General features: G+C 44.3%; 1 protein-coding gene across 1 annotated transcript in view; it reads left to right on the plus strand.

The window, feature by feature from the left end:
• LOC144150941 (uncharacterized) overlaps positions 1–13,372 on the plus strand; it is a 54,263-nt gene extending 40,891 nt beyond the window's left edge. Inside the window, exons 11-16 of the mRNA XM_077682241.1 lie at positions 628–666; positions 1,498–1,542; positions 2,670–2,714; positions 8,250–8,345; positions 9,239–9,307; positions 13,231–13,372. Of these exons, the coding sequence (XP_077538367.1) occupies positions 628–666; positions 1,498–1,542; positions 2,670–2,714; positions 8,250–8,291 (171 nt within the window). The 3' untranslated portion in view covers positions 8,292–8,345; positions 9,239–9,307; positions 13,231–13,372. The remainder of the gene's footprint in view (positions 1–627; positions 667–1,497; positions 1,543–2,669; positions 2,715–8,249; positions 8,346–9,238; positions 9,308–13,230) is intronic.
• Positions 13,373–20,004: the final 6,632 nt, after the last annotated feature.

A 20,004-nucleotide genomic window follows, 5' to 3' on the forward strand; every position in this document is an offset into this window, starting at 1 on the left:
TTGTGTTATTTTAGTGCGCCTTTTCGCTCATGGGAATTAAAAATTCTAGTACGAGGCGTTGGAAAGCGAGTGTCCAGGTGTGCTCTTTTACATTGCGTTACGTTCTGGAACGAGGCGTCGGAAAACCAGTACCAGGTATTTTAGTACTGTGACCACATAAGAATACGAGGATGAACGACAACGACGTCATGAGACACCGAAAGGCCCAGCGCCTAAGGGGCTTCTCCCTTAAAAATCTTTTTTGGTATTGTACAGGGGCCTCATGGTTCTAGTAGTAAAAACTTTTGTCCTATTAGCCGGCACCTAATTGGCAGTAGACTGGGCTAGTTGGTAATTCATAGTGATCAAATGTAGTGCAGCAGAAACAGACGGGACGGAAAGACACCTAATTGGGCTGCTTACGCTAAAAGTTAACAAGTTATACAGAACAGATGTACTTCTTCTCAGCGTTTTGGGACTGGTAGTTCACCCAAAGCTTGCTCTCCCATCCCCTACGAGTGTGCAGAAATAGGCATAAAACTTTTCTTCTGAGCTAATACGTCATGCCAGAAATTTTCACTGTAAACAAGGTACGACTGTGGAGACAAGGTTTTGACAAATAAAATATTCTCGCTCTTCACTTTCCAGGGCACAGGCATCACGGTCACCACCACCACCACCGACCAGGTAGGTGCAAGCAAAGTTTTGCATTAGTTTGTTTGGCTCACTTCCGGGAGAATCGATCACCTAGAAATACCGCATAAATTGAGCTAAAAATTGCTGTGTTGATCTGTATTCAAGGACTGTAAATCTCTCTGACACACGGCGAGCTCAAGTACGCGACATCCAAATTACGAAGACGGCGGAAAAGGGAAATTCAAAATAGAGACTTGCAAATTTCAAACTTAAAGCGATTACGGAGCGAAATAGCAGTAAGCAAGGAAGCGCGAAAGAAAAAGGAGTGTTCAGGTGTGTTATTTTAGTACGCGTTTTGCTCATCGGGATCAAACATTCTATCGCGAGGCGTTGGGGAACGAGTGCCTCTGCGTGTTCTTTTAGTACGGGTTACGTTCTAGCACGAGGCGTTGGAAAACGAGGGTCCAAGTGTTTTAGTACCGTGACCACATACGAATACGACGAGGAAGGACGACGACATGAGACGCCGAAATCCCGAGCCCCTAATGTGTATCGACACTAAAAGTGTTTCTTGGTATTGTACAGTGGGCCTCACGATCGTGAGGGTGTGAAATTTTGCCCAAACAGCCAGCGCCCAATTGGGCTGTTTGCGCTATCGATACATAACAGACATCTTTCTCCGTATGATATAGTTATTTGTCATAACAGACATATTTCTTTGTACAGTTCACCCAACGCTTGTTCTTCCATCCACTACGGGTGCGGAAAAATAAGCGTAAAACGTTGGTACCGAGCTAATACCTCATGCTAGAAATTTTGCTGGAAACAAGGTACGAGTCTGAAATCATAGTTTGAAAAATATTCCCGCTCTGAACTTCCCAGGGCACAGGCCCCACGGTACTCACGGTCACCACCACCACCGACCAGGTAGGTGCAAGCAACGTTTTGCATTAGTTTGTTCGGCTCACTTCCGGGAGAATTGATAACCGAGGAATACCGCATAAACAGAGCTAAAATTGCAGTGGCAATCTGTATTCAAAGATTGTAAATCTCTGTCTAAACCCACGGCGCGCTAGTATGCGCGACATGCCAATTAGGAAGACTGAGGATAAGGGAATTTCTTAACCGACTACTCCAAATTTTAAAGTTAAAGCGTGTACCGAGCGAAATAACAGCAAACAAGCACACACGAAAGAAAAACGAGTGACCCAGTGTGTTATTTTATTAAAACTTTTTGCCAATGGATTTGCCCATGGAACCGCGAGGCGTTTTAAAACGAGTGTCCTTGCGCGTTCTTTTCGTACGCGCTACGTTCTGGCGCCAGGCGTTAAAAAACGAGTGCCCAGGTGCTTTAGTACCATGACCACATAAGGACACGATGACGAATGACGACGACTACATGAGACGCCGGCAGCCCGAGCCCATAAGGAGCTTTGCAACTAGGAGGAGGAGAAATAAACTTGATTTCTAAAATCTTTTTTTGGTATTGCACAGTGCCCCTCGCGGTTGTTGTGGTGAGAAACTTTGCACTAATTCTTAGCGCCCAATGGGGCTACATACGGTAAATGTTGGCAACTGATACATAACAGATATATTCCTTCCTATTGTATAATTGTTTGTCATAACAGACATATTTATTTGCACAGTTCCCCCAACGGTTGTTCTCCCATCCGCTACGGGTGTGTAAAAATGAGCGTAAAATGTTTGTACCGAGCTAATACCTCATGCCAGAAAATTGATTGATTGTAGGGTTTGACGCGCTGACGCAACGCAGGCGATGAGGCGCACCGTAGTGGAGGGTTCCGGATTAATTTTGACCACCTGGGGATCTTTAACGTGCGCCGAAATCTCGTACACACGGGCGTTTTTGGTTTTCGCCTCCATAAGAAAAGCGGCCGCCGCGACCGGGAATCGAACCCGCGACCTCGTGCTCAGCAGCGCAACGCCCTTAGCCAATGAGGTACCACGGCAGGTCATGCCAGAAAATTAGAAGAGAAACAAAGTACAAATGTGGAGACAAAGTTTCACTAATGGTCTCGCTGTTAACTCTCCAGGGCACGGAAGACCGCATGCTCCTCACCATCCCCAGCAACAACCAGGTACGCACAAGTAACATTTTGCATTAGTTTTCTCACTTATGGGAGAATTGATAACTTACGAATAACGTATAATTTGACTTACAAATTGAGCCCTCAAAAATAGGCACCAGGCTTTAAAAACACGAAGCAAACTTTTAAGCCGAGAAATTCTTTTGAATGTTAGGAAGCCTTCTTCTACATTTCGGTAGAGTGGCTTGCGTGCTGTCACATTGTCTGGTATATGAAGCTGAGCATAGTAAGGTTGTCAGTCACGACAAACTTGATTTTATTGAGAATGTAGAAAATATGCTGCATAATGTATAAAATAGGTTTGTCTATGTACGCAAACTGGGCTTAAAAATGTCTTGCTAAAGGGTAAGTCGGTGCCCAGTGTGTGTCTCAAGACGTCGTTATCTGGTTGTTGCAGATCCAGCTGGACGCTTTACTGAAAACGTTCAGTTCAAATGCCCATCCACTGGACTAAATACATATCAACTATACAAAACACGCAATAATATCGTATGTTCAACAGAGTCAGGTTTTTCTGTTGCTAAGAAAAGAAAACCTTGAACATATCTGGAGCGTTATCTAAACAATATAATCATCACACCTTCCTTGAATTGAAAATAAGTTTACTAAAAGGCCCAAATATATTGAACATCCTTGTAATTACGAAACAGCAAACTCGTGTTTCCTGATTCCGCCAGTCAAACTTGACAATTGATGTTATTGTGTGCACGGACCCAAAAACAGGCATTTCAACATAAAAAGAACAACACCGTCCCTTTCGGCTATATTGGGCAGGGGTGGAAACTGCACTTGCTCCGTACTCTAATCGCCCTTTGGTAGAAACAAGATTCAAATGTGTGCAGGCTTACTTTTTCTTGTCGCCATTTCCTTGAATTTGTCTGCAAACATGACAAGTATATAAAAAATTCTCATTACGCGCAGAGCGTGAATCTGTTTTCCGGAGGCTCCACTTCTTATTCAAACAAGTCTTGTTGCCCATCACCCTTACATATGCATAATTATGTACTCCCTGCTATGCTTAGAATGCGAATCAGTGGGATCACCGACATTCCTGTCGTAACACTGGGGCTCAAAACACGGCCCTTTAACAATAGTGTGGACCGGATGGCGCGATTAAGCCGTGAGCGCACTCACTGATACTGGGATGAGGGGACAGCACCTCACCACTGGGAACGCTTGGCCCAAACCTGCAGTCAGCGGCTTGCCGCAGAATATTTCTTTATGGTTTGGTTTTCGAAAATCTGCTAGCAATCATAATCCAGAGTACGAAAAGAGCACACAAACTTTTTAATGACCTGGAAGCTCAAATCGACCTACACTGAAGAAGTGTGAAGTTGGGCGAGTTGGTAAATGTCTATAAATAAAATGGGCCCAAGAAACAGGACCCGAGCAAAAACACACAGGGAGCCCTGTTAAAATGTTTGAGTAAGCGCCTTACCTTGTCCGTTTTTACTCGTGTCCTGTCTTTTGCGCTGTTTTAATTATTGGTCATGCAGAACGGAGCGGCGTCTTTCTTCGCTGACACACATCGAGAGAACGTGTTGCTGGGGGTGTTGGTTTTGGTTTACAAACATACTGAGTTGCGCATTCTTTCGTGTTGTGTATTTCCGCCGCTCAGTATGTTCGTAGAAGACACACTATCGGCGTGCCATTTCGTGCAACTGATAATATAAACTTGACCCCTCATTTCTAGTACCAGAATGCTTATTGCTGAGCATCCTAGAAACATCAGATCAGGATGTTCTTTACGTAGTTTTTACGGCGCGCGTGTAGACAGCGACAATGTTGACGGCCCCAGCGCAAGCGAGCCAGACAACAAATAGCAACTCAGTCTTATGGCTGAAGGTTCGCAACATCACCTGTGACACAAAAAGGGAATCAGCGGGACTCACTGATAATCCTTGGGGCTACACCAGCACATTTGACCTTGTACACCTCCTTCCATTCACAGCAAACTCAAAAAAAGGTAATTGCGAGGTGTGTTTCTCCCTTAAAGAAGGCTGAATTCACCACAAAGGTGCGTAAGGCTCGTCTAAATACCAAAAATATCGGGTTTCATGACGCAGAACCTAAGCCCGTCTACATAAACTATCACCTCACCATGAAAAACAAGCAGCTGTTCTCTAAGGCTCTCGCTTTGAAAATGGAACATAACTGGCAGTTCCTGTGGACCGCTGATTGTTTCATCAAATCCCCCAAGACAGAAGATAGTCTTGTCTCCCATGTTCGTGATGAATCTAACCTTCGCATCTTCACTTATATAGCAAAACAAAAAGGCAACCATACAACCTTCAGTTGAAAGCCCGCTACAAAAGCTATTTGAACTGTCTAACAAACTTGCTGAAAAAGGCCAAGAGAAACTTCTACAAAAAAATGTTTGCAGACTGGTAACAACACCGCTTAGCAGTGACGTATATAAAAATCCTATCTTTACAGCCATTGCAAAACTGAGATCAGCAAAATACGCCGTGGTTCTGGAACGTGTTTTAATCCCCTGATATCGCAAATGTTTTCAGCACTTTTCTTCCCGGAACTTCCACCCTATCAACATCAACGCACATAGTTTATAGCACTGCAGGCACCTCGCATTCTTTCTTCTGGCATCCTGCAACACCCATTGAAGTGCGCTTAATAATTCTTAATCTTAAATGGACTAGCCCCGGACACGATAAAATTCACGCCACTTCCATGAAAGAGAACGTAGATGCCATTAGTGATAGCTTCACCCCTGTAGTTAACCAGATTTCCAAATCTGGAATATTTCCCCATTATCTCAAAAAGGTTGATAATTCCTGTTTTAGGTGCTGAGTACTTTAGGACGGCACGATGTCCGTCCGCGTCCGCGCGCATAGCTTTACAATCGCACAAAATGACACAGGCACCGGCAGGATTCCAGCCTGGCGTGTAGACAAGACAGAGTTAGTGTCAATCGTCTTACCCATTGGGCTACGACCGTGAGTTAGTACCCGATAGTCAAACGGCTTACCCCCTCGCCTGTAACGGCGCGGAGTACCTTAGGACCTCCCAATGTCCGTCCGCGCCCATCCATGCGCACGACACCATTAAGCGAAAATCAAGCAAAATTCGATTTGAGCCGTGAGTTGCAGTTTAATTTATAGAGTACATGGTGAAACTGACGACTCCAATCGAATGAAGGTCGCTCGCAAATCGGATGTCACTCGGGGCGCAACTTGGATGTCATTTCGAGTCGCCGTACTCTGCACCCTCGCCATCATCCACGGAGTGGAGATGATGCCATTTAAAAAAAAAAGGCGATGTGGCAATAATGAATAAGTAACGCCCGATTTCTAATCTACCATTCTTAGGGAAGGCCATTGAAAAATCACAGAAAAGCTCCTCTTTTAATATCTAAATAAATTTAATTTGCTAACTTCTAGGCAATTCGGTTTTAAGCGTTGGTTCTCTGCTACTTTTGCCTTGATAACTCTGAGAGACTAAATTATACTTGAAATTTAACCGGGCAAATTTGCGAGGGGGGGATTTTATCAATTAAACCAAAGCATTTTTCACCGTTGAGAACAAAATCTTGTTTTCGAACCTTTGCGTATAAGGCATTACCGGACCGACTTTTAAGAAGTTTCTTATTTATTCGTGAACAAATTGTTAATATCTCTGGTGCACTCTCAGACACTACAACCACATACGTAGGCATTCTGCAAGGTTCCATTCTCAGTCCTCTTTTATTTTATTATACATTGAAGAACTTGCTACCTGCAACAATTGTCTGATTGCCTACTCTATGCTGGTGATACCACTATCTACGCATCACACTCATTCATTGACGTTCTTACTACAAACCTCAACCTCGATATTAGTAACATTTGTTCATGGTCTCGGAGCAATGGTCTAATAATCAATCCTTCCAAAACTAGATTTGTGGTATTTCCATGCAGTGTAAAGACTCTAACTGCTATTGCTCCAGTTTACATCGACTCTGATGCGATTCCACCGACTGATAAACGCTCGTTTTTGGGGTTGAACTTGACTGCTCTTTAAAATTTATTAACCACATAAACTGTCTAAAAAAGATGATGGTTTCCGGAATTAGAGTATTACTACGGCAAGAAATTATTTCCTCCTCCCTACGCTTTCAACTCTTTATGATGCTTTTATTTTCAGGCATATAAACTATCGCATTCCATTCTGGGGCTTAACTTACGATATTCATGTAGTTGCTTTGAAGCGTATTCAAAACAAGCCCTTTCGACTCATGACGTTTAGCCCTTTCAACTCCCATGTCAGTTCCCTATATTAATAGCTCGATCTCCACCCGTTGGATAAACTTAGTTTTTATAATCTTGGAATGACCACCCTTAGGCTTTTTACGGATAAGTGTGCGCTTTTTATAATCGTAGAAGTGATTTGACTATCCATAACGTAACGCATTTTGCATTACAACATACTTTTGTACTGTCAAAGGTCACAACAAACTATGGTAAACAGACTTGGATTTGGCGCCGTTAAATAATGGGACGACTTGCCTATTAATGATAAAAATACGTTAAGTCGCTCACCTTAAAAACAATCAATTCTTAAAATTTTTCTGGATGACCCCTACCTTACAGGTGATTAGTTCGAGCGACTTTGTTGTTCTGTTTCTGATTAGTCTTTTTTATTTTGCTTTTCTCACTACTTTTCTTTTGCCTGTTTCGTCTCTACACTTTATTGTATAGGTGACACACGTGTGCTCTTTTTGTGAAAGAAACTATTCAGTGGGAATTTTGTATACTGTTACAATTATCTTCGCAATCATTCTTTTGTGAGTTCCTCCTGCAGCGATTGTTCCTATGTATTATTTTACTGTTCATTTACAAGAGGTCCCACCGCAGTGCCACAGTTCGGACCTCGTTCTGTATTATCAATCTCCATGCACTGTACCTTTGTTATGGGTTACAATAAACTGAACTGTACTGAACTACCGAAGCATCATACGCCTCGTAAATAGAGGTGTGCTAGGTATTGTATGTTCTTGAACGTAGTTATGAGAATAAATATTGTACATTTTTTTGAGAAATACTTTGAGTAACTCACAATTTAGTTAGCGTAATTTAGAACCCAGACGGAAATAAAAAGATGCATTTTTCAAGCGCCGCTCACGAAGTGTGCAGCACTTGAAAAACTGGTGTAGTGTCAACGTGCAATGAAAAGTTTATGAATCTCAGCCATGTTTCGCGCGAATAGAATAGATTGCAGCAACAACCTTGGGTCATTTGTACGGGCCAAATTCGTCAGATTCAGCCACGGGGTGGGGCCGGTAAGCGGGGATGCAAAATCATCAGGCTGCGTTTTAGAACGTGCAGATGCGGTCAAAACATGGGGGCTACGGTATGTAGTATGGTTAAGCGGTACTAATTTACAGTACCACGATAGAGGTATCCTAAATACATATTTTAAATATGCGTACGATAAAGTTGCCTTGCCATGGTAAGATTGCGAATTGTTCTGAAGATTTTCTAGAACTTCTTGCAGTCTCCTGAATACATGTTCTCTTTTCTCAATCAAAAGCTCCAGGGGCGCCTAACCGACCCTCCATTTTCGGCCGAATAAGAGGTATACTTAATCAGAATAAGCGGAGGTACCAGCTCCTAAAGAACGCTGCAGGTAAGTCACACTGTTTCACATATGTAAGTACTGCCCTTTCTTTTTGCTTTCAAAGTCTTTTTGTAGATATGGCAGTTACATATAAAATGCTTTTCTCGGTATCATTTAAGGCAATCGTTTCAATCGTTCCTTTTAAGAGCATAGGGTACTACAAACTGCGCGATATCTTACTACAAAAGTTCAAAATTGTTGCAATGTTGCAGTTCGAGTTAAAAATACCTAGTTTAGGTACGTACTTGTAAAAAATATTGCCTGAGGTAAGACGTTCTCGTTTAGCGGTGAACGTCAAAATTTTCTGATGGCGGAGTACTGAAGAACTACACGATCGCAGGGTTCCACACTTTGCTCCGGTGCTACTGGACCCCCGTTGTAAATATGTTTAGAATAATGGCCATAACAAAGTATAGCGATTTTCGCTTGGCAAAAATACTTTACCTAAATTGACTAACTTGCCGGAGACGAACCGACTGGCTGGTGCAAGTACTGTCTCAGTGACTCCAAGTAAACCCAAGTAAATTTGTAAAGGTGAATTTCTTGCTTTACCTACAAGCTCATGAAGGCAATTATTTTCAACCATTTCCACTAAAGGTGTAGAGGGAGGCGGAAAAATGTGTTACATATTTGCTCAGTATCTCTTCGTATAAGGCCCGCAATGTTATCCAAGTGGTTTTTATATTGAGAATGCTCCCCTACTATGCGAAACAGCGTACTGTTGCTTACATTTATTTTATAGCGCAATATTTCCAAGCCGCGCGGCGTCCCACAAGTCATTGCACGCGCGGAAAGAAGCATCTTCTCATTCTGCTCGTCTCAGAGACCCGCAAAAGTCATTCTACATAGTGAAAAACCAGACCATTGCCGTCTAATAATGTTATGTTTTGTTGTGAATGCAGCAAACCTTCGAAAGCGGCGATCCATATAAAAATTCAAGCTTTCTGCAGGAATCTTCCACAGTATTTTTTGTAAGTACTCGTTAATAATGTTTTTGAAAGCATGTCCTAAATCTTAAGAACTTTAAGGGGCCAAGGCAATTTTTGTCTATAAAGAAGCCAATTAGTTCTTAGAAACCACACTTCCCGTGGCCATTGGGCGAGTGTCCTGACAGGTGGTTTTTCCTCATCGATATTAAAACTTTTGATCCGGATCCACAATTCGCTTAAGATGCGCCAACAAAATGTTAAGTACACATAGTCGAAAGCAAGCCAGCAAGCCGCTAGGCTGGTGACTGCAATATAATTTCGGTGCAATCATCACGAAGAAACCCTAACAGAATTGAAGCGCTTCAGTTAAATTTCTTGGAGAAATAGTAAGTTTATTTAAAATAACTCGTCTGCAGAACCAGGGTCAAATACGCGCCAAGAAATATTGGCAATATTTGCAAACAGAATTTAAGGGCTACAAAAAAGTCGCAAGGCTTAACCGTGGATATTGTGAAATGTCAGTATTTTCGGCATCCCAGAAAATAAATCGGAAGAAGTCGACGTATGCCAAAACCTCGGACGTTAATTTAGCTTTTTCGCTGCGAATGTCTTCGAAAAAGTATGATTGTTATAACTGCATAACCTCTGCTACTGCCACCCTTTGCTCTAATGGCCTCTCATTTATATCTTCCCAAAAATAAGCAACTTAAATTTTCTTCAATTCTGTTTTCTCGCATCCGCACTGATCGCATGGTACCTCTAGGAAAAACGCGTCATTCCTCATATATCTTGCTTTATGGGGCTTGAAATATGAACATCACAAACTGTTTAAAAGGTGGCATATAAATCGCCTCAATTTGTCGCTGTTTAATTGCGTAGCATTTATTTCACATCGTAAAATACCAATCTAGGAAGCATATGTAAAACAACGCTTCTACCGTCGGGAATTTCTTATGTTTTACCTGCAAAATGCGGGAGGTTGCCGTTGGGACAAATGAGGTAGGCAGATATGAGCCGGGGCAGCTGTTTTTGTGGTATCCAGCCGTCCTGCATCTATATACTTTCAGTTCAAGCACTGCACAAATTATGCCATTACCTTACACAAAACAATCCATTTATTGCTTGCAATAAAGCTACTCTCCGCCTTAACTGCCTCGTTCACAAAAGAGCGCTGATTTTTGTTTCCACCTTCGTTTTGACGGACACGTCGTTTGCGTCAGTTCAAGTTCATATCCTTCAGTTTCGAAGTATTATTCACAGAGCGCATCGACTGGCGAAAGCGCTTCACCAACATTCATTAACGCACCGAAAAGGCTGAGGATGTCCTTGTGAGATTTTCAGCCTGTTCGGTGCTTTCAGCAGCACAAGCTGTCATGATATCTTTGACGCTGTTTGTGCCTGAGGAGCTCACAGCGACGGCAAAGTCGCTGATGAGACTCAGGAATTCCTCAAAGGACACCCTTTCCGCACAGCATCTGTAACGTTGGCTAGCGCTTCGTGTAGTTCGCCGATGGTGCCGGCTTGGCCCGGAATCGCTGACTGGATGTACTCCGTCCTGAACCCCGTACGTCGGAAACGGTTATGGAAGCTGTCAGGCGTCACGTCGCTCCATGGGAGGCTCAACATTTCAATTGCGGCCAATCAGCATCTCAATCACTGCTCCGATACCATGCATTTCGATGACAATTGTAGGCGCGCCGTGTTCGATATATACGATGTCAGCTTTGTTATAAGGAATACGTTTCGCATGCGTTTTCGTAACGAATTTGCTTTTGTTCGATATAGAGCATAATTCGCTATATCCGGGTTCGTTATAATCGTGTTTGACTGAACACACAAGAATCTAAACAAGTTATGCGTCAGTTAAAAAGAAAAAAGACTCGCAGACCTGGTGAAAAAGTAGTCACGGAATCCCTAAGTGCGCTCTTTTACGGTCATTTGTGGGTTAGTGTGGCCGGTTTCTGTTGGAACACCTAAAAATAGAAGGCGTTCTTATTTTAAAGTTTAGTGTAAAGTGCAGCGAATCGTTTCCGCCACTCAGAAGGAAATAGACGCACGAAGGATATCCTTTGAGAAGCATTCGCTCTGTACGGCTGTCACGGTAACCTGAAATGTGTGTCGAGGCAAACATGTAGAATAGAAAGTAAATTTAAAACAATTGAATCACTTGGAAAGCATCAAAAGAAACACGAGGAAATACCGATAATCAATTTAAACTCAAGGCTTTCTCTTATGTTATTATACGAAGAATAGCAGTACGATGAACCGAAGAAGAAATGGTTTGAAACAGTATAAGGAAGACTTTTTTTGTCAAGTACATTTGCAGGGAACATTTACCTAACAAACACTAATTGAAGCCATCCGGTAAAAGCTTTAGATTTCATTTCTTGGGTTCTGAGTGATCACATGCTTGTAACGTTTTACCACTACTAACCTCTTTTCAAATTCCTTCAATGGAAATACGCCAGGTTCTCATGAATGCAAACGTGCCCTGTAAACGGCGAGCCGATTTTTTGTCTTCATTCATCCACCTAAACGTCATTTGAGAGCAGGTGGTGTTATTATGTCCTACTCCCAGACCAATAGTTATGATAAAGTACTTCTAAAACCATTGGCTTTCATGAAGTGGCTATCGAAAACTTCTGGTTTAGTCTTTACCCCGCATATTTTGTTGCTCATAACACGTCAGCACGGAGAAACGCTTTCTTTCTCCGCGGTTTCTAGTACCCTAAAAATACGCACTCTCGTATCCAGAGCATGTATTTCTGAAGCACGATAAACCAGTAGGGGCGCCCGTTGGAGTGCTCCAGGCTGGCCGCATAGGACAAGGACACCAGACTACAGGCAAGGGGGTCTAGATGGTGGAAGCGCTGTTGAAATAAAACAAGGTGAACACATAGTGAGAAGTAAATTAGCTCGTGAAAAAACATTTGAAGGTTGAAATTTTACGAAGTCTATACGGTCATACAACAATGAAATACGAACACAAAAATGTGTACCAGTACACGCAAAATTAACAAAAAAGCTATTCCTAGAGCTCCAATAATGGCGTGCAACTAAAACATTTGTAATGCCACATTTGTCAGCATTCTTGCTGTAATTAGGCCAAGCGTAAATTTAGCTTGCATGGAAGAGACAACGTTATGTCGGTGTTTTGATTTATATTTTTATAATCGCGTTTAATTGGTCTATGTCAATGCGTAATTGTAGGCTAGTTGGTTCGAACTATGAAACATGGTTAAGTAGCGCGGTAAGGACGGGACAAAAATAGAGACCACGCAGGACTAGCGCTAGCGCTAATCCTGTGTGGTCTCTACTTTTGTCATGTCCTTACCGCGCTACTTAACCATGTTTCACAATTGGTCTATGGCTGTACGTTCGCCGCACGAAGGAAGCAATGCTCGGTTGGAGGCAGACGCACAATAACATTTTCGGTGAGAGAGATAACCTACCTGGTAGTACCATCGTTCGTGTGGGAACGTGTTTGATCTGTTCTCGCTCCCATTCTTAGATAATCTCCAACCTGACCGCACGTATGCGGTTGGATGGTTTTCCATCTACAACACTTTTCTTACTATTTAAACACCACAGCGGAATATTTAAATTTCATTAAGAGAAAGCATAAGAATATGCCCGAGTTCTAGCCTGTCCCGCTTTGAAATGAAAAGAATAGGCAGGTTAACTGAATCTAGCTTGGTGACTTGGCGGTTAAAATGAGTGGAGAAATCAGAAACATTTTATACGTGATTCCTTGAGTTATAATGCCCAATGAGTTTCTTACATTTTCGTTATACCTCAAGTAATTAATGATATCCTTTTACGTTTGTCGTTTAGTACCATGCTCTGCACAAACCAACGAAGATTCCCATGTGTTTCTGTGTTCGTATTATATATTTAATCTTGTTTATCCTACGCAAAATCTATATTACAACCCCGACAGTTTCCTCTCCTGTTGTTGTACGCAGTGAATTTCGACTGACGGAACCCAAGGCTGTTCGGAGCATTCGAGAGCTAGGACTGAGGACGTACCTACATCTCTAGCGTGGAAATAAAATGAAGAGTTTTCCGCACTTTGTGCCACAAGGAATAAAATATTTACGAATCACAGCCACCAATTACAAAACACCCTCCAACTGCTGTATTTAGAGGGGGGCCAGTGTTACATGCCACAATGTTTTCCTTCGACAAACGACAAAATTAAATTTGCATGATTGTAATTGTTTTTGAACTGGAAGAAAAAGGCGGTGATTACTTGGTGGTGGGTAAACTTGCTGTGCAACATGATATATATTCAAGGAGGCCGAAAGGCAGCCTTGTGTAAGGCCGGCTGGGAGGTTGGTTCACAATAGGTATGAGATACGTAAAACGTGCGCAGAAAAACCAGTAGCTTTTGTCGTGAGCACACTTGGTGTGTCTCCGAGAATAAAAAGTAGCAAATAGGTATCGAAGAGAAGTTTTGATATTACTTTTCATAATTACAGGCTTACCAAAGTTGAACCTTTGCATAAGATAACGTAGTTAACAATGTCCGACTTCTTTTTTGCTTACTTATTTTAGATGCTGCGCATCTCTTGCTCTGAGGCATGTCCCTCCTGCGTCATCGGCGTCCGTCCGCACGCTACCTGCGCATGCGCGACTCTCCTCCTTTCGTCTCTCCCACAGCTGTGAGCAACACTCTCACTCCAGCGCATTAGCATAACGACAGCTGGCGCGCTTGGTTGGCGCGCGTTTCTGCGTTAACGCTGCGTTAACAGCTGCTCCGGTGCGCATGTGCGTGCATGCGCGACTCTCTCCCGCGGTCTCCTCTCCTTCAAGCGCTGTGAATATAAAGCGGGTATCGCTCCGCGGCGGTTGTCAGCGCTCGCTCTCGTTCTTCTCGAACATCGACGATGAACCCAAGATTCGACCACTGCTGTGGCAACCGCTCACTGTGCATTTTACTGACCATAAAGTCATCATTCTTAAATGTCCTAAAGAGCTGGGTGGTGTCGCTAAAACACTGGTACTCTCTCATTTCGCGTATGCATGCGCCGCATCACACCAGGGTTCCCTCGCGGGGAGATGGGGGCAATTTTTACTGTAATGGTATAGTGTAGGCGACAGTGGACATGTTCCTTTGCAAATGCATACAATTGTTCACAATTTACCTGTGTGTTCTACAGAACATAACATTAGGCCTATCCAAGTAGTATACGGTTGGAGCACTATCGTCTCCTGTAACAAATACCAACAATTCGTCCAAAATTGCACCAATAAAAACATTCTAGATATTCGCACATCCACTAAGGTCCTTCTACGTGTAGGAATTACACAGCAACCTTTTATAAAAAACCATTCGTCGTTTATTCCAACATGACTTTCAGAATGACTTGTGTGCTACAAATCATCCAGTTACTTTAAACAGTGCATGAGTGCAGAGCCTTAATGGATTGCAAAAGGTAGATTGACATTATCCTTCTAGTATTCGAAAATGCTTTCGACCGTGCGAGCCACTTAAGTTATGTCAAGATGGTTCCATTGAAATAAAAACTTTGCTTGCTAGCAGAAATCAAAAGTCGCATGCAGATCGACAAAAGCGGAACCAAACCAGCCAAAAAACACAAAAATACACTCGAATTATGAACTGAAGAAATTGCGGATGGCTTTCAAAAAACAAGTAAGGCTTATTCCTTATTCGCAATTTTGCAAGGTGGAAAACTTTGAGGGGAACTTTTTTACATAGGTGCGTTGTGCACGTTTTTGCAAGGAGTATGTTGCTTCTTGTTGCCGGTATTTTTATATCTGTTTATATTACATCATAGGAACAATACAAAGACCATTCGAGTTTTCGAGTACTATTTGCAACTGAAGATGACAAAATGATGGGGAATGCACATCCTATCGCTTGAATAAAAATAGAGAGCTGAATAAGGGCAATGGCATTCGGATTAAATAAAAATGTCAATACATACCTCTATTGACAGATAGCGCGCGGGATGCTGGTGTTCGCGTTACAAACAACGGATGAATTGAGAAAAGTCTGGAACAAAAGGGATTAATTGGCGAAACTAATAAAGGGAAATTGAACTTTTGTAATGCGTGCTGGCAAAAAATGAGTAAAGCTTCAATCCTCTACTAATATATTTACTCCTACGCATAAGATTTGTGGTTTGAAGATATACGAATTCAACCTTATAAAAGGTCAATCATATGACACTGAAATGCACTTATATAACAATCAATGTGTGTCATAAATTCTTGTTAGGATAGCTGGTTACACAAATTTTACAGAGGGTAATTTCAGCTGAATTGCGTTGTAAACGTTAATTCGGTAGCTTAGGTATTTTTAAATTTACTTGGAATTCCAGGAACAGCTATTCGGCAGATATTTAAAACAACTACTTGCAATGCATGATCCTCACTCTATCACAGCTATTTATGTAAATTTCTTCCTAAAAAAACGCTAAGGAAAAGCGATTTTTTAATCACCTTTGCTTCTATCATCCGATGATGTGCCGGAGCATCTGCGTTTATCACGCCACTAGAATCGATCATGGCGCTGGAATCCAGCGTCCGTGAGGGGCATTCCCTGTGCCCGGAACAGCAGCAGTGCTCCAAGGCCATTGTTTGAACTGTGGCTATGATGCATGCTAATCCCCGCTCCCTCACTGTAGCCTAGTCTGTAGAGCTACATTCCAACAACCATTGCGCGTTGCTAGCGCACGTTATACGTTCCCATAGTTTTAAAGGCGGTAGTCTTCCTTGGGCTACTTGAACGCGGAAAGTTTGTTCTGTCCGTATATCTGTCAGTCTGTAACTCGATTGTCTGAACTGAACTTGATTGGCTGAATTGTAACTCGATTGAGTGAACTTGGCTGAACTGAAGCGGATGCTGCACAAGAGGTTTATATAACCACAGCCAAATAGGACCGTCTAAGTCTGGAGGCAATGTTCATACTTTTCAAAATTGTTGAATAAGAATTAAATATTACGCAAATATGAGGGAGAAAATAAATACATGAGTGATAATTGCAGTGTTCTTTTATAAAAAAATTAGGATGCATGATTTTCGCGATAACAAGAAAATACCACATGCACTGCAGAAAAAAATTTACGGTGCCGCCTGCTGTCGTCCTCGTCACTATAGAGCCTGACGGAATTTTAAGAAGTCCAACGCGAACAGTAATCAAAGGTTCCCTAGATAGGTTTCACGTTCCGCCTGGACCGCACGTGTAGTAGGGCACCGGTGTTCTATAAATGTTGCAGTAGAATGCCCCGATTCACGCTCGTCTCCGCCGTACGGCAGAGCTGCCATTGAGGCGCCCGGCCTGAAGCAGTCTAACGCCGTAAATTTAAATTGAGTTGAGCTACCCTCTAGGGAGTTTATCTTGGAAGGAGCGAGATGGGAGAAAAACAGCGGGACAGGGGAGCGGGACAGAGAAGCGAGGCGTTTATTATGTAGGGGCGCCAGTGGACTATCGTCTTTCGTCGATATTTGCATCGAAAGGAGCAGATACGCTGAAATATTTTGATCTTTAGCGCGTTCTATCACTTGTAGAGCTCTGGTAAGTGTGGAAAATAAAATATAGATTGGTAGGGTGGTAAGAGTGAAGGCTGGGGGCGTTCGCACGACCAATGAAAGAAGATCGGCCATGATCGCATGCGCGAGCTGGCGTGTCCCGTCACCACTACGAGAGCCGGACGTCTGGGTACTGCTTTCCCAGCTTCATTGGCCATACGCTAGTACCGAAAACCCGCCCAGGCACCAGGTTCCTTCCCTCATGAAGCATGAACGCCGACTTTTTGGGTGCCTGCGCCCCACCATCACAAAGGCGACAGCCACGCTTAAAGCTCTATACTCGAGGATTCCGCTGTCCTTCAACACCGAATTCAGGGCTACGTCACCCTCCTTACTGAGAAGTAGACAGAGCTGCGCGCTCTGCACGCCAAGATCCAGGCTGAACTCAGGGACGAGGCTTTTCAAGCCGACTTAGCCACAGCATGGGTCTACGAGTACAGCATTGGCTAAATGAGGGCCCGCGTGCACACTCCCCGATCGGCGCCTTCTACTGTCGCCAGTCCCTCGAGTTGCGCTGCTGTTGAGCCTACGCAAGGTCGAATGCTGACTTAATCCTCTATCCACTCCACCATGCTAGTTCCCCGCGTTGCCCTCCGCAAGCTCCAGATTGAACCGTTCTCTTGGGACCGTCGTGATCGGCAGAAATTCTGGGTACAATTCGAAGCCCCCATCTATACAAACCAAGACTTGACGAATATCGACAAATTCAAATACCTCCGCTCGTTCGTCTATGACCAGCTCCTCTAAGACTTTGATTAAGGGTATCAGGCTTGCGGAGGGTGGCTGTGATGCTGCGTTCAACCTCCTCAAAGACCGTTTTGTCCGCAGAGACCTATTAATGGCGTATTATGTTGATGCCCGCCTCGCCATAACTCCAGTGAAGACATCTGCGGGCGTGAAGAGGCTGCGGAGTTTGCGTGACGAGATCGCCGTTCACCAGGACGCATTGGAGGGACTAGGAATAGCGCCTGATGAGTATGCTGCAATAATCTATCGTGTCCTGCTAAATGCGTTGCCACACGACATCGCCCTTCTTTACCGACAACGCATGAAAGAATCGGCAATGAATGAGGTGACCGGTGATGCCAAGCAAGTCGAGGAGATCTTGGAGTTTCTCCGAATTTAGATGAAAATTTGGAAGGAAGGGCACACCGCACATGGACATCATCGTCCCTCAGGTTCGACGCCCTCCAGCATTCCGGCAGATCCCCGCATGAGGGGTTTTTTCAACGTGGACCACAGCGTTACATGCGGGGTCATCGACTCCTCCCTATCGGGAATGTTGCCCCTTTTGTGACCGGCGAGGCATGAGATCGTGCAATGCACCGCGAATGTGTCACCAGACAAGAAGCGATGGCGAGTGCATGTAGGCAGACATTGCTTCCAATGGGGAGAGCAAAATCATGTTGCACGTGCCTGCCGAATGGATAGAACCCTCTTTTGCTGCCGCTCTTCGCGCCAGCATGTAACTTCACTTTGCGACATGGCTCAGCCAGATACCGTGTTTGCTATCAGGTCTGCCCAATTACCTGTCCAAGAGGGACCTCATGCCATACCTAGACCTTTCGACTCGGCATCCTCGGTAATCACAGCCTCAACCACCATCACACGACCCACTACAGTCTATCTACAGACTTGCCGCATGTGTGGCAACGGGTCCCAAGGGCCAGCTGCTGGTGAGGGTTCTGTTAGACACGGGCAGTCAGCGGACCTTCGTTCAGCGGGACGTATCACGTTCTCTGAGGTGCTCCGTCGACGGTGTTGAAGAATTCAAGCTAGTCACCTTCGGAACGAGCCACCCCACAACAGCTCGGAAGTGTCCTCGCATGTTAGTTACCGTGACCAGCTAGAACAGCAGGAAGCAAGTTACCATCGACGCCCTGGAGTTGCCAAGCATCTGCTCAGTTACCAGCCCAATGATCGCAGATGAAACGCTAAGATTCATGCACGACCATGGTCATTTCGCCGCTGACACTCCTCTCACGTCATGATGGTAAAAAGTGCGCTAGACGGGGACAAAAGAAAAGACAGTGACACGAGACGAGGGCTAAAAGGGCCAGCTCGTACCGTCCCATGTCACTGTCTTTTATTCCGTCCCCGCCTAGTGCGCTTTTTTCCATGTCGAACTCATATCCCCAACAAGCCCAAAATTTCTGCGCTGCCTCTCGCCTCGGCTTACATAGACGATCGTATCAATATACCAGTTGAATGCGACGACTATTGGCAAATTACTTCGGGTCAAATTTTACGGCTGACTCCGCACCTCAAAGCCGCCAAAAACGCCTCTCGGCTGGACTATACAGAGTGCCTACTTCAATCGCAGAGACTCTCCTTTGGCGGAATTTCATGCTTTGTCACTGTCCCAGGCGGAGCCCGCACCCTACAACGTCGCAGCAGATTACAAGCTCTCTTCCCTACGGCGCGACGTCAGGAACAACGATATGCGATGCGAGGTTCCGCTCCTGAGAAGCAAGCAGGTAATGCATGACACCGCCAGCGTGCAGAAAATTACGCCTGGGTTGGTTCGGGTAGTCCGCGGGGTAATGAGCTCCTTGGAATCCCCTCACAGGAAAATAGCTGTGTTATTCCCTTATGACCCACTACGCAGAGCAGTAGCGAGAGACAACGTCAAGAAAAGGAAGGGCCAGCAAGAGCAGCCTGCGAAGAAGGAATCTGAGTGTCTCCTGAAGGTGCTACCTCATCTTTGGTCCCAACTAGTCCCACTGTGTTTGAACCCGAAGAACCGAGTGCACCACTAGTAACATCTAAGACAACCTTGCATAAATGGAGAGTGACCCTCTCTACAACAGATAACACCGGCTCGCTTTTGGCTCGGCAAGCCGAACACGCGCCTGCCCCGTAACCTCGGGCTATTCGAGACATCAGCAACAAGCTCCAATTTGAAACGTCGCTGGAGTCACCGACCGATGGTTACAAAGCGCCCATGGCAAAGATGGCGGAACGAATACCTGCTGTTTCTGCGGTCCGCTAACGAAGCACCCTCACATCCACCCCGCCGACTCGCACTCGGAGACGTGGTTGTAATTCACGACGAAAGATACGTTTTGGATACTCGGCCGTGTGGCCAAGCTACTACCCGAACGCGAAAGAAGTGCCTGCATCCTTGGACGTCTCGGCGGGCGAGGAAGTGTGTGGGAAAGAAATGTGCAGTGGACGGGTG

Source organism: Haemaphysalis longicornis, unplaced genomic scaffold, assembly GCF_048455015.1.
Source record: "Haemaphysalis longicornis isolate Haplotype H1 unplaced genomic scaffold, Haemaphysalis longicornis Haplotype H1 scaffold_81, whole genome shotgun sequence".
NCBI classification, from domain to species: domain Eukaryota; kingdom Metazoa; phylum Arthropoda; class Arachnida; order Ixodida; family Ixodidae; genus Haemaphysalis; species Haemaphysalis longicornis.